The sequence below is a fragment of the Mytilus californianus genome, unplaced genomic scaffold (assembly GCF_021869535.1).
Source record: "Mytilus californianus isolate M0D057914Y unplaced genomic scaffold, xbMytCali1.0.p SCAF_1, whole genome shotgun sequence".
Taxonomy (NCBI): domain Eukaryota; kingdom Metazoa; phylum Mollusca; class Bivalvia; order Mytilida; family Mytilidae; genus Mytilus; species Mytilus californianus.
The window spans coordinates 80,275,823-80,303,458 of NW_026262581.1; the positions used below are offsets into that span (position 1 = coordinate 80,275,823).

At 32.4% G+C, this 27,636-nt stretch overlaps 1 protein-coding gene across 1 annotated transcript; it reads left to right on the forward strand.

Annotated features, from left to right (window-relative positions):
- Positions 1 to 27,274, forward strand: LOC127708709 (adhesion G protein-coupled receptor E4-like). Its single transcript, XM_052213831.1, has 13 exons — positions 1 to 43; positions 1,198 to 1,315; positions 2,348 to 2,451; positions 3,345 to 3,447; positions 4,873 to 5,026; positions 6,512 to 6,581; positions 8,066 to 8,132; positions 16,491 to 16,576; positions 19,595 to 19,721; positions 20,956 to 20,997; positions 24,652 to 24,741; positions 25,172 to 25,220; positions 27,074 to 27,274. Exons 4-13 carry the CDS (start codon positions 3,382 to 3,384, stop codon positions 27,091 to 27,093), a joined length of 771 nt encoding a protein of 256 aa, XP_052069791.1. The 5' UTR covers positions 1 to 43; positions 1,198 to 1,315; positions 2,348 to 2,451; positions 3,345 to 3,381; the 3' UTR covers positions 27,094 to 27,274.
- The last annotated feature ends 362 nt before the right edge of the window (positions 27,275 to 27,636 follow it).

Sequence of the window (27,636 nt, forward strand, 5' to 3'; positions counted from 1 at the left end):
GTGACAAAGGAGTAAGATGTTCGTTCTGGGATTTCACTTTAGAGTTAGTCTTAGCTTGCCAATAGTGCATTTTATATTAGGTAGATGTTTAAGAAAAAAAAAACAACAACAAAAAACACTCAGATATTTCGATCACTGTTATGAGTCAATTCTAAAAAACATTTTTCTAATAAAAGAAAATAATATAAATCATAACAAATCACATTTACAGTACAAACTTTTCTGCACAAGATGCGCATTTCGACACTTAATTTCTTTTCGGTGATGCTCGAGACAAAAATATTTGAAATAAAAAAAAAAATAACTGTTGAAGTTATGATATAGCTAAAAGGGACATACGTTAAAGCTTACTCTTGATAAAGAATCAGAGCTTAGCACGAATCCGACAGTATTCAGTGTAATTCAATAGGAATAAGATTTAACGGATACATACAGATACATTGAAGTATTGTATTATTTGTCAATGATGAAGAATATCAACCATTGTGTTGTTCCCTTGCTTAAGGTCGCCTTAAAATGGTGGTACAGATCTTGTGTTGAATATACCATGTGTCAACTTTCCAAAACTTTAAATGAAGTTTGATTACTTCCCATGGTTATTCATCACTGTATTCATTCGTCGTATGAGCCAAACATCTTAGGAATTGGAAAGCATCAACATAAGAAAATGACAAAATCTGTTATAAGGTCGTACAAGCAATGTTAGAGTGAACGACATATGTATGACATAGTAAAACGGAAGAGGTAATTACAAAGGCTGCAATCAGAAACCGTGATTTAATAGTATTGTTCAACACGAAACTACCAAAAAATGCATTAAACAAAATTAAAAGATCAGATACTGTAATAAACAAATTTGTGATGACAGCAATAGAATGTGTTCAGTGATGGCTTTCCAAGTTGTTGTTTATAACATTTGTGTAGTAGCTTTTGAGTAATAAATACATTTGTAAAAAGTAAAATAACAGAAATACCCAACTCCAAGGAAAATTGGCATTGTTATACTGACAGCAGCATTTTTAAGATCGGTTTAAGCTTACAAGTTGAATAATGTAGCGAAAAAAACTAATTCAATATCAAACACGGTGTCACAAAAGACTTACAATAAAGTACTGTTTTTACATTTACTTCAAATTACATTATGTCTTAACTTTAATCGATAATATTAAAAGTGATATATAATTGTTAATTTCAAAGGAATAATGGTTTTTGGTCTACAAACGGAATAAAGACTGTTCTTAAGAATACAACCTTTACAGAATGTACAAGTACTCATTTGACCAACTTTGCTGTTCTGTTGAGTTTATATGAAATAGTATGTATTAATTCTTATATTGATAAAAACTAACAATATTGAATATACAACACCTTAATAAAAGATATGTGATGTTTACAACAGTTTCGTCGTTGGTAGTCAAATCGTAATATTGGTAAACAGGACGGATTGGGAAGTGAAAAATCAGAACAAAAGAAGGTTTGAATGTCTTTTGATAAGAGTATCGGTACAGACGACATTATTCGGTCATACTTCAATAATGCTAGCGATACACAAAAGATTGTTCTACCTATCAGACAGGTGATTGTTAAGCTGATGGACTACTTTTCTGTAAAAGGATAAATAACATTTCAAAAGGTGATGAAAAATAACCCGAAGCGTATTAGGATAAATGAAAACCTCATGAAAATTTGGAAAATATATGATTCTAAGTTCGAATACTCTGCGTTGAGCATCATATTTGAGATACTCAGGCTGTGAAATACAAAATCTTGTGAACGACAATCTGAACTAGGTTAATTTAGTGGCTACATTGACAGCTTTTACAAGAGTCGAGATACCAATCAAGCTTAAACCAAATATGCTGAAATACTATAAGCAGCGCTAGCACATTGCGACACAAATCAATTACAACATTTTTTTTCAAGTACACCTGCACTGCGTTATGTTATATATTGTTATAGAATCACAGAAAAACGTCGCTTTTGGACTAATTTTGTTTCCATTATATTAAGATAAGCTCATTGACGTTTTGATTTGATACTTGCAATTTGTAGAGTTACAGAAAATTAACATATCAATGAAATTAATGTCAACACTGAAAAAATTTCATCTTGTCATTTATTATTTATTATATCTGTACCTTCAAACCAAAGGAAACTCAACTGGAAGACCGTATCATTGGATAACAACAATCATAGTGTGTACAAGAACATCTATTATCTTCGAACATAGGTAAACTATTCTTGTCTCTTATCAGAGATATCTACGAAATATTTAGTTGAAACAACATGAAGCTGGCTCTAAACCATTTTTTGTGAGGGTTAATTATCACATATGTTTTTGTTGCAGCCAGAAAATCATGATGAGGTTCTTGCCGTTATTACCCAAGTTGGTTGTTCGATATCCATTGCTGCTCTTGTCTTATTGTTAATAATATATTTTATTGAGTGGAGGTAATGTTTTTTACAATAAAATTTATCAATAAATTTCCTGTTTTCATGAACACTTATATTGCGCTCTGAAAATCTATATCAAACGTAGATATTCCCACTCTACAGAAGCAATACATGTAAAGAAAATTCTGATAGTATAGGGAATATTTAGAGCATTTTGTTACATTCATGCGACAATTGTCCCCAAACTATCCAAGTAATACAATTTAAAGGTCATTTGACATAAATGTTATTAACTGTTTTGGTGATCATATACATTTTGTATAATTTTAAATTTAAAAACGCCAATGAGAGCAAGTATTATCCATCGAAATGATTTAATTCACTCATTTCATTGATTGTATTGGTTGAGATTCAAATAATCATGAAATTAAGTATTTTTGTTATCATGAGATAATCATAAAGAGTTTTTTTAAATGTGTTTATATTTAAATATTGACTACTTAACAATAAACATTTTAACCTGCATGACTCTGTCTTGAATCGAACTTATTACATACATTGATAATTTGAACCCCAACTTATCAAGTCCTCTCCCAGTGTGCTGGTAAAACAATGAAAACTGATGTTTATATCAAGAATAAAACACAAATGTATGATCCGATCAATCGATTATCCCTTTTGAAACATATTGATATCCTAAAATGGTGAAGCCTTTATGAATTCGTTGAATGTGCCCTTTCGACCCAAAAGCGTCATATTGAAACTCGACGCTTGTATTTTATAGTTTCACTTTACATTTGTTTTTTTTATAAAATCAATTGAAAACGCATGTTCTCCAAACGGAGAGAGACCGATTGTTTAGATCCATCAAAGCAACCTAGACACTTTATTTCTTCTAGTTTAAATGACTTATCTAGTTTTATATAACTGTTGTTGTTATTATTTTGCAGACATCTTCCATCTGACAAGTCCAAAATTCTGGTCACAATGGCTGCTGTTTTCCTCCTAGCGTATGTCGTATTTTTAGCTGGAATAGAGGGAACAGAGAATAAGGTGATTGTCAATGATTATCGCTTACTTTCTTGCAACTGCCAGAAAAAAATATGAAATATGCAAATGGCGTGTTTACTTCATTTTTGTGTTTATAACAATATGGTTGATATTCTACATACAAAGTAAAATAACAAAAATACCCAACTCCAAGGAAAATTCAAAATTAAAAGTACCTTATCAAATGGCAAAATCAAAAGCTCAAACACATCAAACGAATGGAAAACTACTGTCATATTCCTGACTTGGGACAGGCATTTCCTTGTGTAGAAAATGGTGGATTAAACCTGGTTTTATAGCTAACTAAACCTCTCACTTGTTTGACAATCGCATACGATTCCATTATATTGACAACAATTTGTGAACAAAACAAACAGACATAATAGGTGAAAATGTCAAAGATAGGGGTACAGCAGTCAACATTGTGTTCTAATCTTAATCACTATAAAACAAACAAATATGTCAACAAAGAAAAAGAAAATGGCACATAGACAAAGCACATAAGCAAAACTTAAAGACAAGAATACAAAGAACGACCATAGCACAATAACACAATGACAGGGTGTATAAATACCAAGCCACGCCAAAGGGATATTACCAAAACTTGACTAAACAGTAAAAGTTATAATTTACAAAGACAAATGAGAGAACACTATAGCACGTAATTAAGATGATAAACAACGTCAATACCCAGAATCTATACTTCAAGACCATCATGTATTATTTGTTAAGTTGATATATTTATCAACCAGGTCTTGGTATCTTCCGATGAACTTTCTTAGAAAAAGGACGAGACGTTCTTTGACATAACCCTGGTTCATCAATTTTCTGCTCAGGAATTGGCGACATTTTATAAAGTCTGAGTTGCAGCTGTAAGCTTTTAAATACCGATTGAGTTGGGAAATGTATATCCCATATGCAGGTGAAGTTGGTATACTTTGTTACTAAGGTGGCGGAAATTGATACTTTCAAAATTAAAATCGTCTCGTTGGTCATAGATTCTGGTACTGAGATGACCCATAAGCCGTGTCAGTTGTTTCTTTAATTTCTAGTTCTGGAGGATATACTAATGGAACACAATCAGCAAAGTTTGGAAAGAACATCATCATTATATCTGAATGTGAAATTAAATGATCTGGCTTCTTTGATTTTGTTTTTGACAAGTGTCTGAAGGAACTCCGACTCATATAAAAATAAGAAGAGAGCGGCAAGAAGAAGCGCACAGTTCGTTCCCATAGGAATGCCGTCAATTTGATAAAGATAAATTTTTATAAAATTGTATATGCTTTGAAAAAAAAGATACACAAAACAAATAAAAAAGAGAGAATAGTCTAGAAAATTCTCATTTTATAAGACAATGTTGTCGTTTTATGTCGTTAAAATCATTGTTTTATAAAAATTATATATACTCTTGTATAATGTTAACAGATCGTCTGCAAAATAGTGGCCATTGTCCTTCATTTCCTATTCTTAGTGGGTATACATATGATGGTTGCAGAAGGCATTGTGCACGGAAAAATGTTGGCTACCGTATCAACCGAACAACGTTCAATATCACCTATTCTACTTCCAATTGGATGGGGTGAGTAATTGTTCTTATTTAATATTATATTATATTATATTATGTTATATTATATGATACTAAAACACACCCACAAAATCGCGTTTCCTTTACTAAATTAAAGAACCTACGCCTTATTTTTCGACTGGATTTTTAGTATTCGTATTGTCATTTGATAAAGTCATGCTGAATATAAGGTGCACAGCTTTCTCTGCTTTCAAAACCTATCTGTTTGAAACCGTCCTGGTTTTCTTACTACAACCGGAAATCTTTTTTATTGTCAATGATTGCATTTAGTAGTACCAATCCCTTTATAATGACGAAGTTCAGGTGTGATTATGACCCGTGTATATAGCAAATCTTAAATACACCGTTTGGTGGTGCGCCTGACAGAGGCGGAAAGTACAGATTAGGTAACAGATAACAGGTTACAGGTACCATTGGTATCGGTATCTGATTCGACCAGGAACTTGTTAATTTTTGGTTATTATAATTATGTGGAAAACAAAAGGGCCTGGAATGGTGTAATTTTTAATCAACACCATTGTCCTATATGAGTTATATATATAGTTAAAATTGAGAATGGAAATGGGGAATTCTTTGATTCGTCGTTTTAACGTCATCCGGCCGGCTAACAACTTGGACCTCGTTATTTTAGTAGTATAGATGCATGTATGTCCTAACACTGGAAACTGTTGTTGCACTCTATCATGCTTTTAGTAAATCGATGATTGTAATATTTCATTGCCTGACTTCAAATTTATATATTTAAGAAGAATTTAATGTGAAAAAAGCATTAAGAGGTCAGTTGATACATTACAAATTAAAATGCAAACAGTGAAAAAACAGCTTGCAAGATGATGGCCCATTTGTATTGAAAACAATCAGTTTATGATGATGAAAAAGACCCCGTCCCAGACATCCCCCTAAAACATTGTGGTACGCTTAAAATTTGGGACCGATAATCCACCAGCAGCTGTGTCCCTTCAAGATATTATATAAATATAGTATCGTTGTCATAGCGTACCATTATAGCTGTTGTATTTATATATTTGTATAATTTACAAGAAAGGCGACAGATACCAAAGGTATATTCAAACTCATAAGCATAAGTTGAAAACAAACTGAAATTGCCATTGCCAAAAATTAATCTTTTTGAAAAAATTATATTTTCTTTTTCTCCGACTTATGGCTTTTGATTGTCCCCTTGGTGTTTTCTGACTTTTTTTGTTTTAACTTCTAACATCTCTGAAGTTATCTTTTATTTTAAAATTTTAATGTTATATTTCCAAGCACGATCGAAACATTTGTGAAATGAAATCCTGAATATCGAACAATTTGAAAGTCTAATACACAGTATCATCAGCTTGATAACTAACTTTTTTTTTAAAAAGTGTCATGGGTAAAGAAGTGAAACTTGGCCAATTTTCTGCGTTTGTATTAGAAGTTGTTAGTCTATGCACATGTATTATGATAAGAAATCTAATGTAGTATCTTTTCCTAAAGGAATACCTGTGCTTATTGTTGCAATATCGATGGCAGTTACAAAACTAGAAGGATACGGCGATGGAAAGTAGTAAGTACCTATAAAATATAAGTCATCGAATTTATATTAATTAAAAACTGAATGGAATTGTATTTGTTTGTAAAAGAATTATCTTCTGCCGTTAGCATTCTTTCATGGTGACAAACATAATGTTATATTTGACATATTTATGAATCATTAAAAAATGTTATAAGTCTTATTTCAGTATATTGTATATTCCCATCACAACTAGTTTGATTTAGAAACAGGCGAGAAACTAAATGACAGTTGCAACAATATAACATGACTAGATACAAATGAGCACTGGTGTTCAGCTTAAAAAAGACGATTAGTAGGAAATGTATCAAGAGCATGTTTATGCATTTGACAATACAACCAAAACATGAATACAAGGAGGTCAAGTTTATGTTTTGCCCCAGTTTTCCCAATTAGAGGATTTTTAGGAAAGTTGGTATACGACGAATATATGTATAATCTTCTTACGGTTTGATATGTGGTTAATGTCAGAATTTTATAAGAATATCTGTTTTGCTCTCTTTAGTTTTGAACCAATTTGTCCTACTTAGATTGATTGAAAAATAATTTTGAAACCTTTGGATGTTAATTTGTAGTTGTTTAATGTAATTGGGTTTGCTGTTTGATTGACGTTCGTCTGACAAGAGTTTTAAAGTACATATTAGATATTACGAACAAATACGGCGTTGTCATCTTGATTGATTTTTTCGTGTGCGTGTAGTGGAATATCTTCATAATGTCTTGTAATCTAGCTAGTGTTCAATACTTTATATAAATTCTTTCCTTAAAACCGATTGATGATATGATTGATGAACATTCTAAACTTAACAAAACTTATCTCTGACCTTAAAAATCTTTAAAAAACGACAGAAAATGTTCACATTTAGCAATTTCACCACCAATATTTACAAGATTTAAAATATATATAAAGATTTCCGAAAGTGTAGATATTTTAATGGAAGGCGCGTTTTGGTAAAATGTAGAGATATATAAGCTGTGATTGTGGCGTTGACTGTTAAAAGCCCAGCAGTTTTGCCTCAATTTGTCAATTTTGCTTAATCATAATTACTAGAAAGGAGCACTAACCTTGACTATTAGCAGAATTTCTAGTCACTAACTTTATCATATAGTATAGATATCTCTTGTTCATTTTCATAAAAATTGTGGAGCACAATTTGGTCAATATCACTCTCCTTAATTTTAATCATATACTTGAAAGTTCAAATGAATAAATGTGTGTTCCCTTCCGTTTTACAGTATATTGGGTGTACAAATTACAGAAACGGGGGATTTCAATACATTTAAACTAATCAAACATATTCTCTTATACAATTTAGCTATACAAAACAAACATAAATCTTATGTTCAGATCTAGAGTTTCTGTCAAAGCACTAGAATACCATGAGTGTTGTATTAGTAGTTTCTGAATTTGTTGTTTTTATTTCGAACGAACAAACGATGAAATTTAGAAAAGTATTAAATTTTTGGCATTCTTTCAGTTGTTGGTTATCAACAAGCAATGGACTAATTTGGGCGTTTTTTGTTCCTTGTGCTGTAGCAGTTGCTGTAAGTAGCCTTATTATTCTATTGTGCAATATAATACCAAACAATTATATAAAATATAAATGACCAAATTATAAATACTTGTGTTGAATATTATTTTACATTATAAAAATGAAATACTTTATTTGGATAATTTTATAATCTAAATACTTCACATCATGAAAACGAAAGAGATTAGGAAAGTAAAAGGTAGTTAAAGGCCATGTTTTTGTTATTTTTAAAAATAGAACATGACTTAGCCACCTCCATCTCTGTTGTATTAACTAAGTCTCCATGTCTTCTGTGTTCATGATCTCATGTAGCATTGTGTAGGTCTTTGTTGGAGATTTGGTGGTCCAAAATACTTTCATTATCTTCCTAAGACATGTGTCATTGAAGCTGGAGTGTCTTTCTCAATCATTCTCAAGCACTCTGAGCCATATAGAAGCACAGATCGTACACAGCTTTTATAAAGTCTAAGCTTTGTCTTCTTTGAAAAGGCTGTCGTTTTTCAGATGTTGCCTATTGTTATAAATTCTGATCTAGCTTCTCCTATTCTGACCTATATATCTCTTTCAGCACCACCTTCTGTTGTTATATAACTTTCCAGGTAATTAAATGAGTCTAATGAATCCAGTTGTTCCCCTTCTTTAACTCTGACAGGTACTCTCTGTGTTGAGGTAAATTGACTTTGTCTTCTTAGCATTGATCTTAAGTCCAATCCTTCTGGCATTTCCTTCTAGCTTCTGGTCTTCAGTATGCGATACAAGTGTTAAATCATCAGTATAGTTTCATAGGGCCCATTTCAGTCCGGTGTTACTTTCTTCTAGGGTCGTTCTCATAACCCAATCAATGGCAACTACAAAACTCATAGATGACTTAACACAGCCTTGTCTTACTTCTGATTTAGAAGGAAACTAGTGTCAGCTTCAGAGTTGATGGTACATAAGAAGTTGCACTATTTTACTTGGTATTCTATAGTTTTCTCAAATTTCCCATTGACATTGCCATGGCAAAAAAAGCAAAAAAGAAGACTGTGCAACACGAGCTCACAAAATACCGTTGTTGATCCCCGGTGCTCTGAAAGGGTTAGCCAATCCTGCTCCACATGTTGCCCCCGTCCTAATGCTCATGTAATTAAAACCCCGATGATAAGTCTAATTTGGTAGGTCACATTCGAGGAAAAGTGGAACGGATTGTGACAACGACAACTGAAATATATTCATCATTATCTGTGAAACAGATATTCTAAAACGGTTAAATTGTGATGGCTGCTTATGAAAAAGCAATTACACCAAGAGATACAATGGTGAAGTCGAAGTCATCCCTTCAAAAATTGTAACCTAAAGTTCTTTTTCCAGTTGATGGGCTGGGAAATTCAATATTTTGGTCCCTTGGCCATCAACTCCCTTAGTTGTCATCATTGGTTACGATGCCAAGGTCGCCCGTAAAATTTTCGAAGGGATGACTTCGACTTCACCATTGTATCTCTTGGTGTAATTGCTTTTTCATAAGCAGCCATCCTTTAACAAGGATATCATGATAAAAAGTGTAAGCTCAGGAATATCCTCTCAATCGGGAGATATATACTCCATTTGCAAGCGCTGTTGGAATGTTGCTACACAGAAAAGAAAGTTTCAAATTAGGCAGCTGAAACCATCTCTAATGTTATAAAGTTTTGTTCTCACCCGACCTTCATTGTCAATTTCTAGATGTAAGTCAAGAAATGAGGCAAACAGAACGGTATCTGTTGTATTTTGTATTTCAAGTTCAATGGGATATATGTACTCAACATTAATCGGTTAGGCCAAAATAAATAAATGGTGTGTTTCCGGTTTCCCGACCCTACCTCCGTTTCCGACGCCGACCCTAAACATTTTATTGACAAAAATGAAAACAAAAATTCAAAATCCGGATTTTTCAGTCTGTCCGGTTCCGATTATTCGTTTAGAATAGTATAGATCTTCAAAGCGTTTGATAAAAACGACCTATTATTGATAAGTAAAGCGTTTCAAGGACCAAGATTTTATGTAAACAAGCATGGCTTTTCGGCAACCGTGTAGCGTATTGATCCGTATTAGCTGTCAAATATGCGAAATGTGATCACATGGACGCAAAATATAATGACATCGATTCCGGATTATTACGATATGATGAATCTTTTTGAAGAACATCAAGCGGACCTATAGACGAAAAAAATACGAAGTTGACGCATTTTGCTCAACTTCTTTGAACAGGTACAAGCGAGAATTTTTTAAATATTTGTATATATATAATGAAGTGTATTCAGTATATATACATATATTAACTAAATCTCGTCTTGTACCTGTGCTTCTTTGGACCAAAAGTCAGAATCGTTCCAGGTTGGACAGACTGTATCTGTCGGTAAATTGACTAACAATTTTATAGTAAAATGAGTTCAAATTTACTGCTAAAATCAATACAGCTATTGTTGTAAAAACATGCTCTTACGAATGTTGTACAGAATTGTGCCCAGGACGCAACATAAACGGCTGTTTATGCTTTTTAGTTTATGATGGCAAGGGGACAGACAATGTGGAACGAGAAAGATGAAAGCTTTTTTTTTTAGGCAGACATGGTGTATGATTCATATTCATTTATAAATGAATCTGCCCCAGCACCATGTCTACTTTTATTCTTTTTTATTTCTCTGGCTGGTCCCATAACAATTTATACAAGAAAAGGGAAAAAATCCTGTCATATTTACATCTGCAATTTATTTGACCAGTAGATGAATGAGGTACCTTCATGACGAATTGTCACGAAATAGAAGTTCCTTCATAATAAAAGTTCCAAATGGAAAAAGTGTTCTGGAATAAATATTACAGTATATGTTCCTAACGGAATGAATGGTATAGAATATTTGTTCCAACAGGAACAGATATTATGACATTGGTTATAACAAAGTTTCCAGTGGAACTTCTGTTAGGCAGAACAATTATATGTAGACAGAATAACGCTAAAAAATCTTGCCAAACGACGTTAACGGTAATTTTTGGTGCATGACATAAAATGTACACCTTGTTTTAGACGATACAAAAAATCGACTGATTTTGACGAATCACGTAAAAATTTTTCCAAAAATAACGGTAACGATAATTATTTGAGACCTCTGACCAAGGATTTGTATAATATACAAATCCTTGCTCTGAAGAATCACGATATGGATATTTTGATGAATTAAGGTAAAATTTTAACCAATTTGATGCTAACGGTAGCCGAGAATGACCGTTTGACGCCTGACGGTAAATGGCATTACTACCCTCATTAATAAGACAAAGATTTCACATTCTCACTCTTCTCAGAACCTGGAATTTTAATATTGTCAGAACCACCCAATCTTCAATCAACATCATATTCTGTCAAACATCAAAACACATCTGTATATTAAATAAAGAGGGTGCAAGGGCAGAGTATTAACCCTCAAAAAATCATAATTATCTGCTGCTTAGCATCGGTTCACAGTGTTTTCAAGGGGTACTAATCTGCTTCCACATGTATACCCTGTGTGACATTTACATTTTTAGGTTCAACGAGGCCCAACATAATAACATACCATGCCAGATTTTTCACTGCCATTTTTGGTTTAAGATAATTAATCATGAAGAACATACACTTTTTCTTTTTACGACCAATGAAATGCATAAAATTTTCATTAAGGTTTATTTTCATATTTCTGATGCAGAACTATATATATAAAACAGAAAATTAAAAAAGCTGTAGATTTAATTACTATTATAAATATCAGAGAAGCCCGCACATCAAACTATTTGATTTGGAACTTTTTTTCGGCTGTCGACCAATCAATAAAAAAAAATAAAATGTTTTCATAAAATAAAATGTTTTACCTACCTACCCTACCTAATTTTTTGGGAGGGGAAATAGGAAACATACTATTAATTTATTTTGGCCTTACTAAGAGAAGACTTTTGGATAAGAGAGTTGGAAATAGCCATTCCCTATGGATGCAATGACAAAATTGAGGGTATAGGTATTTTGTCTAGTCCCAGGTGTAGTACTGTCAATAAATTACAATTATTTAACGCTTCTGCTCGACGACATAGAAGTCACGGTCTCAGAAATTATACACCACCTGCTGTTCACACCGTGACAATTGATAGTCTGTTATCGTCTTTTCAAAAACCTTTAGGAATTCATCATATCAGAACTAAATTATACTCCATTCCATTATCTAAACTTTATTTACTATTTCAAGTGGCCCAAAATATTTCCGTTATTGTTTCTAATTCTGTTTTGTATAGATTAGTTGCAATAATCATGGACATTGCGAACCATAGACTATTTAAACCCGTATCTACTACTTCCAAAGATGAGGAAAAACGTATTTTTTTTAAAGTAGAATTCGCCAAGGTTTAGATGCTATCAATATTAGCAATATTTTCCACCAGAAATTTATGCAAAAAACTATACCTGATTACTTCAAAAATAAAGCTACACTTGTAATTTCATATACTTACACCAAGCCTATTGCATCCAAGATTTTCAACCACACTAGGTTTTTAGAGGCCTTTAACCTGAAAGATGTGAAATCCAAACCTCCGGATTGCTCATATGCAACTATGCAATATAGTCCAACTGGTCTTGTTATTACGGGCGACCTTGGCATCGTAACCAATGATGACAACTAAGGGAGTTGATGGCCAAGGGACCAAAATATTGAATTTCCCAGCCCATCAACTGGAAAAAGAACTTCAGGTTACTGATGGATGCCGTTGAAGACTATGCCAGAAAATGGGTAAAGCGTGAGCCAGATGAACCAGAACTGGACACTTTGTCTGAATGGGTCAAAGCTATTCGATCATGCATTCAGAAACGCATCCAGAAACTACGATGTACTATGAGCACAAGGGTTTCTAACCCATTCAAGAACCTGGAGGTTGTGGATGCTTTATCCTCTTTGCATGACAAATATGTCGTTGTTCCAGCAGATAAAGCCTTCAATAATATTGTCTTTATAAGTTTGCACCTGTCCTAAGTCAGAAACATGATGTTCAGTGGTTGTCGTTTGTTGATGTGGTTCATAAATGTTTCTCGTTTCTCGTTTTTTATATAGATTAGTTGGTTTTCCTGTTTGAATGGTTTTATACTAGTCATTTTTGGGAACCTTTATAGCTTGCTAATCGGTGTGAGCCAAGGCTCCGTGTTGAAGGCAGTACTTTGACCTATAATGGTTTACTTTTACAAATTGAGACTTGGATGGAGAGTTGTCTCATTGGCACTCATACCACATCTTCTTATATCTATTCATATGTAAAAACCATTGCTTGGAATGTCTCACAAAAGAGCTTGGAATAAACAGCAAAACTGGTAATCCTACATATTCTTTTACATCATTTACAAAGGAGGAAAGTTTACAAAATCACAAATCTGTCATTCTTTCTTTTGGTATTAACATCAAATAAAACGAAGAAAATCTACCGTCATTATACTGGATACCAAAACTTCACAAAACTCCTTATAAAGAACAATACGTAGCTGGATCATCAAGATGTTCGACTAAACATCTTTCTAAAGTGCTGACTTCTATTCTTTCTACAGTAGAAGATGGCCTTCAAAAATATTGTGATGAGATATATTCAACCAGTGGTGTCAATCAATGTGGATTCTTAAAATTCTAAAGATCTACTGCTAAATCATAGATCACAATCTCTGCAATTTTGCAGCAACATTAAGACTTTTGATTTTTCTACGCTTTACACTACTATTCCCCATGCTCAATTGAAAGATCGACTTCACCATCTCATTAAACATAGCTTTTTCTAAAAAAAAATGGGAATCGTAGATATAAATTTCTCGTTTTGGGTTATAATAATTCTTATTTTGTGAAGAACCACACTGATTCTTTCAGAAAATACACTGAAGATGATATTATCAAAATGCTGGACTTTTAGATCGACACTATATTTGCTTAGTTTGGAGGATTGATATTTCAACAGACAGTCAGTATTCCAATGGGTACTAATTGTGCACCCCTACTGGCCGATTTGTTTTTGTACTCGTTTGAAGCAGAATTCATTCAGAACCTTCTAAAAGACAAAAAAAAAAAGCACCTTGCGAAATTCTTTAATTTTACTTTCAGATATATTGATGATATCCTATCACTGAATAACCCATATTTCAGTCAGTACTTACATCTCATATATCCCAGTGAACTTGAAATTAAGGATACTACTGATACTAGAAGGACTGCTTCATACCTTGATCTTTTCCTCAATATTGACAAAGATGGACGACTTCACACTAAAATCTATGACAAAAGGGACGATTTCAACTTCCCAATTATCAATTTCCTATTTCTCAGCAGTAACATACCCTCTGCCCCATCGTATGGTGTTTACATATCTCAGTTGATACGTTATGCTCGTGCATGTTCACACTGTACATACTTCATATACAGGAGTGTGCTCCTTACGCAGAAACTGCTCCAACAGAGTTATGAGGAGGAAAGATTAAAAATGACACTCCGTAAATTTTAAGGTCACCATCATGAATTGGTTGATCTATACGATGTGTCTGTGTCTAAACTAATTAACGACACTTTTACCACGTCTTAGATTGTGGTTTATCGTCTACGTCGTCTGGTCTGCTAAGTACCGAACGTGACCTAATCCCGAATATGACTGTTTTGCCGAGTGTGAAATCGCATTGCTATACGATGTGTCTCGGTATATACTCATTCATCCAACATTCATGTATTTCGAAGTTTCTTTTGTAAGTCTGGTTGATATTGTGTTATGTTTTATTGTTTGTGGTTTGAATTCCATTTTTATTTTTTCTATATGTATGTAACGTTGAGATAATCAATCAGCTATTTCATTTATATGATTTTTAGTTTAAAGCAACTATCTGCACAGGATGGTTTTTTTTATACACAGTTTTGACTTAGAAGAAAAACCAACATGGTTAGAAAATACATAAAATAACACCATAACAAACTCAATCCCAATTTTATATTCTATTTTTAGAAATTTACCTGTGATCAAATAAACGTCACAAAAAAAACATCACTTTTTGTGGCGTTGATACATTCGTGTAACGCACAGTTTATAATTCTATTGTGGTGTCCTGGTGTACTATCGGAGATTCTGTGGTTTACATGTTGTGATGTACTATTATATTATTTATCTATGTATTTTTCCGTCCTGAGTGTTCTTGCGTTAATTTGTATTTTATTCCTGTCACGTAATGTTGTATTTTTAGCAGTATTTTTAACATTGTCATATACGCGGGAGGTTTGGCTAGCCATAAAACCAGGTTCCACCCACCATTTTTTCTTTAAATGTCCTGTACCAAGTCAGGAATATGGCAGTTGTTATCAAATAGTCCGTTTCTATGTATGTTGGCGTTTGTTTTTGTTGCAGTTCAGTGTTTTTGTTGTTCCGTTGTTTTCCTCTTATTGTTGATGTGTTTCCCTCGGTTTTTGGTTTGTGACTCGGATTTGTTTTCGCTTAACTGATTTATGACTATTGAACAGCGGTATACTACTGTTGCCTTTATTATTCAACATAGTCAGCAAACTTTAGTGAGAGGAAATCATCTAAATGGCTGAACGTGAAGTAATGTTAGCGTCTTTTCATTCTTCACAAGAAACTCCCACAAGAAGTCATAAACTGCAAATAATAACCTTACGTTTGAGAGATCTTGTTATCAATATTAATGTATAAAGCAAAGCTTTACCCAGACATACAAATTCTGTACCATTTCTCATAGAAAGATTTTAATATAGGGAAAATATCTTTTCCTGTAAGATATTGCATCAGGTATAGATTGAGAAAAAAAAACGAAAATATCAACTTCAAGTAAAATATGTTAAAAGTTGTAGTCAAATATGTCAATTTCTACATTTCATTACATCATAGTTACATCGTAAGTGACATTTCTGCACTATTTCGTTCATAAAAAAAACTTGTAATATAGGTATTTATTCTTATCTTTTTTGAACGTATTAAACCATACGTAATGTACAGTTGACATTGTATATTCTGTTTGAAATCAGCAGTTCTCCCTTTCAGTGCTACATTTGTGCCATGTACTTTGAGCTTTTATTATTAGTTTACCTATCATTCAACAAATGATTTTGATTGCCCTGTTGATACCACCAAACTCTTTTTTCTAACTAAAATAATTGAAAGGATATACATTTAAAATCAACTTTAATAGAAAAGGCACTTGACTATAATACTGTTATGATGAACAACAATAAAACAGTTACAAGCAAACCATTCTAAGTATAAAGAAAATACTGACTGCACATGAATTTTCTTCCGCATTGCAATCTGTTTAGCAATTTTAAACTTTGGATCTTGTTGAAAAATAATCAAATTATGTTCTTTCCTCCAGACCAACTTTGTGATCTTTATATTTGTTGTGAGGAAGCTGTTTTCTATACAAGTGGTAAAACAGAAAACAAAACTACAGCAATTAATGTAAGTATTATCTAATACGTTCATATTATATAAAGTTTTAAACAGTTTTCTTGTTATCGATTTTGGGTTGTACTGCGGGTTGGGGGGTTAGGGGGATTGGATAGATGCTGTTTACCTGTTATAACGTTTAAACCATTTGAACTTATCCTTTTCGAGTGTTGGTTTAGTGTTACTGGTTATTCGGTGACAAAATGGATGTGAATTTCGATAATCACGATATTTATTTTTGCTCAGGGGTTATGGTTCATTACTATTGGAATACGCTACCAAGTTTAATGCACCAGATGCGCATTTCGACAATTAATGGCTCTTTAGTGATGATCGGGGTCAATACATTTGAAAATCTAAAACCTCATACAAAAGTTGAAGGACTGATCAAGCCAAAAACCCCTTTATATCGTTTTCATATATAACTTAAAAATTGTTCAACCCATCCTTTTGAAATATAAATTGAGGTAAGTTTCGATATTAACGATTTTTCACTTTTGTCGTTTAGTAGGAATGGTTCATAATTGAATGCAAAGAGTCATTTAAACCGTTTCCGTGCAATAAGGTGAGGACATATCAATCAAGGCTTTTTCAAATTTAAATATGTTATTAGTGATGACAAACTTGAGTTAGATTTTTTTCATTTTAACAGCCTCTTGTTTACATATTATCTTTTGTTTTAAAATCAATTCAATATATTCATGACCTACCCCAAGTGATCTTTGCGTTTAAATATTATTGTGAACGTTAAATTATCAGTTAATATATTTGTGTGAATGTTACGGCATACCCGGCAAATTTGACAGTTGACGATTTAGCGTTACGAATTTCCGCCATCTTGTGGCAAACGAATAACATCTTTTGTTATCACACATGTTGTTTTTCCATGTTTTTAGTAACTGCTATTTACCTTTTTTATATTGCTAAATCGGTGTCAAGAAGGATGAAAGCGTGCTTACTTCCAAAATATGCAATATGCAATATTTATGTACGTATTGACAGTAATGCACATGACTAACCTTGCATGTTAGCGACCTGTTTCTTACACGCAATCTTAGGGGTGCTAAGGCGTCTTAGCCCGTAAAAGGAGATTTTTTACTGTCAAAACGATTTTGAACTGATCATCGGAGATTATAGGTAAAAACGTTTGACGTACTAACACCTATACAAAAAAAAAAATGAAAAAATCTATTTTCATATTTATTTGTGCCTGTATTCATGGTATTGCTTTCTGAATAATATAATTATAATTATTTAAGCTATTTACTTTGTTATATATTGAGAGATAAACTTCTGCAAAGGCATTTTGCACAACGGAAAATAAGGATTCAATATCCAGAAATTATTATTGTCATAAGTATTGGCAACAGTTACGACAGATTGAGAATGCAGCAAAAGATACCAGAGACATAGTGAACTCATATAGCTCATTCAGCCAAATTTTTGACAGAAAAACCTGACAAAATGATTGAAAGCTTTCCAAAAAAGGCTTATAAAACTAAAAATATCATGAGGCGCTGTTGTACCGTTTGTATTTCTTAATTTCTTCTCGCGTCAAGATATATACTAGTAAAAAAAAACTCAGAATATATCATTTTCGTAGTTCGTTCTGTTACAGAATTGTTTGCGGATAATCTGATGTGTGGTTTTAAATATTATATGAACGAAGTTCAAAAAAGGATATTATTTCGCGTTTTTTTATCGTTAATAACAGCCAAAATAAATCAAATCAAGACAATACCTATTTTTAACAAAACTGTTATTTATTTGGTTCGGCCCTTTAGGGTTTCATTTCAAAAGTTTAACAATTCTGGCTTTCTAAAGGAAAAAAATAAGATAAAGCCATTTCTTTGGCCATTTGAATTCGAGAATCAAAAGATATAATATACTTATCAAATATCATCTATCATATTAGTATTTATATTTTTGAATATTTGTTTACATATTTGGTTTAGGGTTTCAAACGTCTTGCATTTAATCAAAACTGCAAAACTGCCACAATTAGCTTCATTTGGAGAGCTTATCATCAATATTGAGATATTAGCTAACCCTTACCCAATATTTTGCTGCAAGATGTCTTATTCAAATATGTTGACGCGGGTATCTTTTTGGAAAAAGCAGTTTCGCATATTGAATTTAGTAAAAAAGTGTGCAAAATGTCCAAGTAAAGACAATAATGTCAGTTTAAATATGTTTATGAAGTCCTATTGACTTCTTAACTGAAACGTCTGAAATGAAGTATCCAAATTATAAGATCCTATTCATTCATCAATGAAAGTAACATGATTTTTAAAGGAATAGATTATTTCCCTACCTTTCTAAAATTGTCCGTTTATGCATGTTTTACGTCCTCTTTGGTCATATAGCTCTTTTACTGTTTCAGTTCTTATACATCCTTGGCTTTCAAATATTCGGCTTTGAGCGTTCCTGATGATAGTTAATCAAGAAAAGCGCATAGGACGCATGAACGTTATGACGTGTTGCTGTAATTTTTACAGCACTAGGTCGATACCTTTGCTGGTGGACTATAGGTCCCTAAGGGTATTATCAGCTCTGTAGTCAGTACTTTGGTACTGACGTGATTTATTACAAACATTTCCAATATTGTCCGTTTTTAAATTTTTAAATTATTAAGAAACTAAGGTTTCAACTCCCTCAGGCAAAGTTGAGCATAGACTGATTTGGCTATTTTTTTTAAGTTCTGTTTGTTAATATAGCTCTTCAACTGTACTGTTTTTATACTTCCTTGGCTTTCAAATATTCGGCTTTGAGCGTTCCTAATGAAGTTTAATCTGAAAAAGCGCTTCGGACGCGTCAAATTTATAACGTGTTGTTTTCATTTTTTGGAGAAATCCTCAAATTTACTAAATAAATTGCCTTCTGACATTATTTTACCTTGGAGAGATGTTTGTTTTACCCTTTTAAATTAGTAATAGTTTTTCTTGAAATATAAGCATGTTTTTTGTTACTTATCATTACTCAGAAATCTGCAGATGCAAAACAAGAGAAATATCTATAATTATTTTGTAGAACCGGATTGAGATGTTTTTCAGTTTTGGCACCCCTTTTTGGAATAACATGGACTTTAGGATTCTTCTCTATAAACGAAGATACTATATTTATGAGTTATTTATTTGTTATCATCAATTCACTTCAGGTAAGTAGTACATCATGTACATGTATAAATATTTACTGTGGTACCTGAAAAATATGTTAAAAAACAAAAACAAAATATACAAGCAATGACAAAATGTACATATCAAACATTAGACGATATAACAATGTCTAAGTGTAAAATAGGGGAGGATTCATTTATGGCAATCGAAACAACAAGTCGGAAAAAACTATTAACCGAAAACCAATATCGGTAGTTCGTTCTCCACTGATGATACCCGCTGTCATACTCATGTTACATTAAGAAAAGTAAAGATAATATTGACAACCTTACTCTGTTTAATTATTCTAAGTGACTAGTTTAAACATGTTTCATTTAAAACCTATCTGTTTGTAGCTGTTTGCAAAAACTATTTTAACTAAATAATTCAAATAGATGTATGAATTACAATGCAAAGGTTCAGCTTGGTTCTAAGCTATGAATATTTACCAGTGGTGTAATTATATAAACAATCGTTTTTTTTATATAGATTAGACCGTTGGTTTTCCCGTTTGAATGGTTTTACACTAGTAATTTTTGGGGCCCTTTATAGCTTGCTGTTTGGTGTAAGCCAAGGCTCCGTGTTGAAGACCGTACTTTGACCTATAATGGTTTACTTTTATAAATTTTGACTTGGATGGAGAGTTGTCTCATTGGCATTTATACCACCTCTTCTTATATCTAATTAAACAAGAGATCAGAATTAAAGCCAAACTCGGATAAGGAATAGGAGCTGTGCAAGACGGATATACATTTCTTAATTTAGAAAATTCTACAAATTTCAATAAAACAATATTAGTATTTTCCTGCCAGCATCAAAGCACTGGCTACTGTGATAGTGATACCCCTGGGTACTAACATTCCACCAGCAGATGTTTCGTCCGAGAAGTAGTTATAAGAATAAATTTTACTGCAACGGATACGCATTTCGACAATTAATGTATCCTCTGTGATGCTCGAGGCATATTGATAACATTTAGATTTCTTTTCTAAATGGTAGAAAAGGCATTGAGAGAAAGTATTTCTAGTAAGTATCTATTTAGGTTATATCATGGGAAACAATAATATGATTATAACTTAATATTTTTTGTTTAATTAGATATACATTAGCTATGTCTCATCTATCTTCGGTAACTTGGGTGTCCTCGTATTGATATGGATATGGATACCCTTGTTTGTGTTCATTAAAGTATATTTAAAATTTTTATGTTATTGCAATATCATCATATGATTTCAGGGATTGCTGATATTTATTGTACACGGATTATTAAACCCAAAAGTAAGTCTGCAGATGATTTCATTTTGTACACATTATGAATGCATTGCTATACACATAAGCACAAATCTATGAGTACACACAACAATGTACATGTAATATACACACACCCTGAAACGAGAAGATAAAGTCGATGTTCATAAATTTAAGACAGTTGTCATGTAATTAATTAGAGAACTGTGCGCCTGATGATGTCTAGCAAAGTTTATTTTTTTATGAATTATAAAATCTAAAGGTTTAAAATATATATTGTAGCATTTATCAATAAGTAACATAATTCAATTAGACATTAATTTAAACTTACTTTGTAACAACATCTGTCTTTCTTAAAGCTAAACAATACCTAGATATATTGAATGTTTTTCAGACTCTTAATATATTAAGACGTTTATAAAATTACGCGGCATTGTTTTAATTGAAGTGTAAATAAAAATAATGTTCTTATATAGCTCGTTATACGTCATCGGCCTTGGTTGTTGTTGAAGACCTTATGGTGACCGATAGTTGCTTGCATCCAAGTCATGTTCTTTATTGGATAGCTGTCTCATTGGCAATCATACCACAGCTCTTAATTTTCATATTCTTAATCTTTATTCCTTTCATGATATACATTTACTATAGCAGCCAAATATGTGCAATGATAGAGAAGTAGTTGATGGATTATTTTTCGCTTATTTTCTTTAAATTGCATTTTGAAGATATGATATACTTCTTTTAATTGATTATTTCTCTGGAAGTATAGATCTAACATTTATATATTTTTTCAATATTCTCATGCAGTTACCTAAATTATAAATACATTTAAAATTCCCTAAAGATCCGAAATACCGCCAAAGTTTGTAAACTCTTCATGAAATTTGTTTTAATTGAAAAGACAGCTAAGTTTCTCCAATGAAAACTTTACTTTGTTTAGAAATAAAGATTTAGTAAAACATATGTAAGAGTTTTCATTAAGATAATCTTCGTAAACGCGTACATCATAGAATAACAGTTTTGCTCAATACAATGACAAAAGTAGCTTATATGGTTATATTAAGTTTACATTGTACATACAGATGTGTGTAGTCCTTATCTGTACAAGAAGTTAACTTCCTAAACAGTCATTTTGAATGGTCAAAGTTAAACTGCGCCAGGATTAAGGACTGCTTCGACCGATCCGAGAACCAAGAGCAAGTTAACTTGAAAAGCTGTCTTGGCCCTTCGATTGTTTTTATGAATACCGGAAAAGTTATTAGTAACTTTAAACAGGTCCGCTACTAAAACTAACTTCGAAACCAGTCCTGCAATAAGTTAACTACGATTTTGACAACTCCGATTGAACCAGACCTAATCTAAAGCTAACTTTTGGCTCGTCTGCTCAACACTAAGTTAACTTGTGACGAGGACCGCATTACATCGATTTATAAAACATGTTTAAATGTCTTTGTTTCTTGATATAAACACTACAGATTAGATACATTTGTAAATAAAGTACGCATAAAACTTTGTGTGTTGTACAAATTGCTCTGCGATCTGCTTTTCATTAAATCGATACTGGTTTCACCGCTAACGTGCATTGAATATATATTTTAATAAATATCAAATTCTTCAAGTCGTTTATATCTTAAATAAAATGTTTATGTTCTAATCTGTTTTAAAATGTACAGTAAGCTTTAAAACTTAGTTATCAGATAGAATCGATTAACAATGCAAATAACGCCGGGTACATAGATTGTATAAAAAATAATCATCATAAATGAAAGCAATATTGGTGTACTGTAATAATATTTATGGTCGGCTTTAATTTAGAGAGCCAACATTTTTACTGTTTCTTTTTCTGCATCCATTCAAAGCGCCAGCACGTCATCTTTTTATTCAAAATATTGAATCATTCCCAAAATTCAGTAGTTTTGATATCTCAGGCTGGCTTCTATAGTAAAAAATATCTGACGCATCAACCAAAACTGACCACATTTGCACTTTATTATGAAAAATAAATAGCAATATCGTAAATCAGTAAATTTGTTAACTCAGGAAGGATTGTATAATACAAATGACAGCAATATTGAAACACAATGACTACAAAATTTTGTCCGCATCAATTTAGAGTGCCAGTATTTCCTCTTAGTATTCAAAATATTGAAAGTATTATTTGTACTTTATAATAAAAAGTATGAGAAGGTATCATCTGGGAATAGTCTACTGACTAACTGTTAGTATATTATGTCGGTTGATTGATTGGTTATTGGTTGCTTAACGTCCAGTGGCAAACATTTCATTCATGTTCAGGACGAGTTTATAATGTTGGACGTCCCAGATATCATTTATAATCGGAAAAGATGAATCTACCGAAATTGACGAGATGGTTCAAAACTATACAAACCTTAAATATCTGGACACTTTATAATTTTTGTTTAAATTTCGTCAAAAATAAAATCGTAAATTCAAGGCAAACAATGTGAATTACAGTGAAAAATCCATGTAATGTATAGAATTATATTTAGGAAGAGACCGTCAAAAATGGGGAACGAAGCACGTAAACAATGTTGTTTATATCCCATCATTTAAAAATATTTTTCCAAAGCGTTGAATAACCTTTTTATCTGCCTTTCAATTAAAAAGTAACCTTTCTTTCTTTTATGATAGCTGCATGTATATATGTCGATCAACAAGTGTGAAATTTTATAGCCATTTATTTATACATATAAGAATATAAAATGAAAAACGAAATTTTTGATGTGTATTGAATATGTATATATAGTCCCTTACGAGTATGGTTATTTGCTGTACTTGGAAAAAGAACGATTTGATTATTGTTCACATAATAATAGATAAGGTCTGATATGAAATGTCTGAAACACGGCAATCTGTCATTATCAGACCTGTCCTAAAGTCTGGTCAGTAGCAGACCTGTCCACAGGTCTGGTCTGGAACAATCCTGTCCTCAGGACTGGTCAATAGTAGACTTAGGTCTGGGCTGGATCAGACTTGTCAATAGATCTGCAGCCGTCCTAAAAAACAGACATTGGTCTGATCTACCACCGATGACTTTAACTTGCTTGTCTGCGTTTAATTATTTAGGTTAACTTGGAAAGCAGTCAAGAAGTCTGCTCCAAGTTAAGTCTTGTTCAGGTTAGAACTGCACCCATCCTGTATCAATTACCTTTACATATTCACAATCACCCATAAATAGGATCATCAGCTACTTGTAAAGTTATGTTATACACATGGAATATTTATTACAAAAATTTTCAAATGAATATATGAATAACTGTACTTATCCAATATAATTTAAAACACATACAAGAACAAGCATAAACTATTATAAAGACATACTGTTCGGATGTTTTGTTTCAAAAACGAATCAAGTTTTCGGCCTAAAAAATGATTTTCAATTGTTACTTTATTCTTTTTGCGACATACCTTTCTGACAACAAAATTACGTGTGCAGTTAAAATAGAGCTGTATTTAATAATAAAAAAAACAAAACAAATAATACTGTCTGTTCGTTATTAATCTAAATTATTCATTCAAAATAGTACACTTCATAAGTTTCAATTTTGCCTTATTTTCGCCGGTCACCTCATGGCCAGAGTTTTGGATGCCACACTGATTTACAATTACTAGAAATATCCTAATGTGCAGATGACTTGAAATCATATGAATTGTATGTTTCAGATCCATAGTTCATGGAAACGGAAATTATCAGTATTTCGAAAGATGGAAACGTTTTCAACTACAACCAAGACAAACGAAGAAATTACTTTTGTATGTAAATTTACTATTTGTATTGACACCTATTGTTCTTAATCTGCTATACGAAAGTATTGTACTCCTCATAATACTTCTAGCGGCATCTATGGTCTTATTGTCGCCCCGAGTGCAGAAGGTCGAGTGTTTAATACCCAATATGATCAAACCAAAGACTTACAATTTGGTTGTTGCTCCTTTATTTTCTGAGGACGTGGCATGTAGAAGTAAAGGCGAAGACTGATTGGCTCGGAGTCAGAATAATAAGTCCGGGAATGGTGACATGTCTGCTTTTTGACTGTTTTCCTGTGAATTTGTATGTTTAAATTCCGGCTGAACGTGTCGGTGTAGCAAATTCATGACATTGCACGGTTCATATTCATATCACATCAATAAATATGCGTGTTGCCAAGTTTTTAAATGTTGATTTTTGTATTTCATCTTACAGGACAACATTACAGCTGTCGCATGGAAAAGAGTTCATTCAAATGTAGAAGGTAGATTATTTGATATATATATTTATGGAACATTATTAAATACAAAAAAGGTGATGAGTTAAGTCTACATGAAATCACTTTATCACCTTTTTCCGTTTTTTTTTCAATCTTGTGTTTGACCCACTGCAAAATGCAATTATGTCTCATTTTCACTCTTTTTCTTTTAATCTCCACAAGAAGTCGGTCCCTGAAGACCTCACAATAAAAATGTTTGTAATGGCAAATAAAAGAGTAATATTTTATAAAGAGATCAAAGCGTACGGACGATAAAGTGATTTTATGCAATTATTTAAAAAATAGAAATTGGCGTCGATTGTCCATATACTGTGATGCTGCTGAAATTGCCTTAACTGCACATTCACATAGGATGTATGAACATTCTACTAAAAGCAAATCAGTTTTCTTTCATGCAATCAAAGATAGAGCTGTTCATCAGATATGCATATGAATCAGAACACCACATTTATAATTGAACCCCTAGAAAATTAGGCAAATGACAGATTCACCTATCCGCCAATTCTTTAATTTGTTTAACCATATATCAGCATAGAAAAAGAATACTTTAAGCAATAATAGCTCCCCGTAAGGCCTTCAACAATGAGCAATTATCACACCGTATAATCTTCTGTTAAAAGGCTCCCACATGACGAAATGTGAAATATTTAAAACAAAAAAGATCTAATTAATAAAACAATTAGCGAAAAACTCATATGAGAGACAGCAACCAACGACAACCATTGACTAGGGACAAGCACATATAGAATTTGGCGGGGTTTGTATATAAAAAAGAGATGTAGTATGATTCCCAGTGAGACAACTCTATACCTGAGACAAAATGACATTGAAAGTAGACATGTGTTGAGTGCTCAACCCGCCCCAAACCAGCTTAGACAATGGTGTAACAGTACAACATAAAACAAATTGTGAAAAAACTAGTTGGGAATGGTTTGTCTCATCAGATCGGCACGAACATCAAAACAACAACTAATATTCAGACAAAAAAACTAAGTACCGATCAAAGAGTACTGGCAGTAACTAAAAGCTAGTTCAAAACCAATAACAACTAATAAAAACATCATGTTCTCTCAGACTAAGTATCAACCTAAACACATCCATCAGATTTGGTGTAAAGATGTCATACACAGTCTCAAAAAAGAATGACCTTGTGCAATGTCAAAGTGGAAGTACAAAATATCGACAGGATGTATTACCATAGGTAATTATAAATGGAAAGCAAGACATATTAAGTTATTCTTAAATCAGCAAAAAGAAAATCAATGTTAGTAACGATAAAAAAAACATATACCAGATTTTACTACGGTGTTTATTCAAAGGATTAATAAGTTTGCATGGATCGTATTTGATTTTACGTGTTTCATAAACAACATTACCGTAAAATTTAGGGTGGCATTTCCCGTTTTTAATGATAATCCTACAGGTACATGTAGTGAATGTTATCAGTAATTGATGGAAAGAAATTACTGAGGTAATGATTTATTAGTTGTAAACAGTTTACTACTCATTGTTCATTAATAAACAGATGTTATGTTGTCAACATTTGACAAATAATTCTGTAATAACGAAACTAAAGGTCGTCTTGAATCTGCAATGAAGTGTGACTTTTGATTCGTTGTGAAATTCTCACCATAACTTATAGTGAGATAGAGAACAACTATAAAAGTGTTGTATTTTTGATAAGGACTTTGCTGAGTCTGCGTCTGTTATAGAAAAATACCCGATATATTGTTTTTTCTTTAAAATGAAGATTGGCTGTCATCAGTGCTGTAGAACAATGCGATAAATCTTCCAATAAAGTCTTATGTTATATGAATTTTTCTTCGTCTTTTTTGCAGACACTGAGACTGAATCATGACGGCAAAACACAGACTTAATTCCTACAATAAGAACTCGACCGATATTGCTTTATTTCATAATCATTTGCTTTAAAAAAAAACTATGTACAAATGTAAGAATGTTTGCATATATATATGTGTAGTATTTTGCCGCTGAATGTGTACTGAATATATATATTTGTTTGATAGCCGCAATAAAAACAGGAAAAAACAAGTGCTTATTTAAAATAAGGATTTCCTATTATTTTCTCTTTATTTTAATTATTATTGATGTCCTAAAAGTTTCAGCTAAAGTGTTATTATTCATAAGAAATAAATCATGTGGAAGAGAAGCGATAGAAAGAACAAGTATATTCAAACTCATAAGCCGAAAACAAACTGATAATTCCATGGCAAAAAACAAAATAACAAAAAAAACGACGAAGACTTACAACAGTATACAAAAACAACATAGAAAACTAAAGACTGAGCAACAAGAACTCCACCAAAAACCATTGTGATATTAAGTCAGGGATGTAGATAACAATAATAATAATGTGATAAGTTTTTGAAATCTTAGCCGG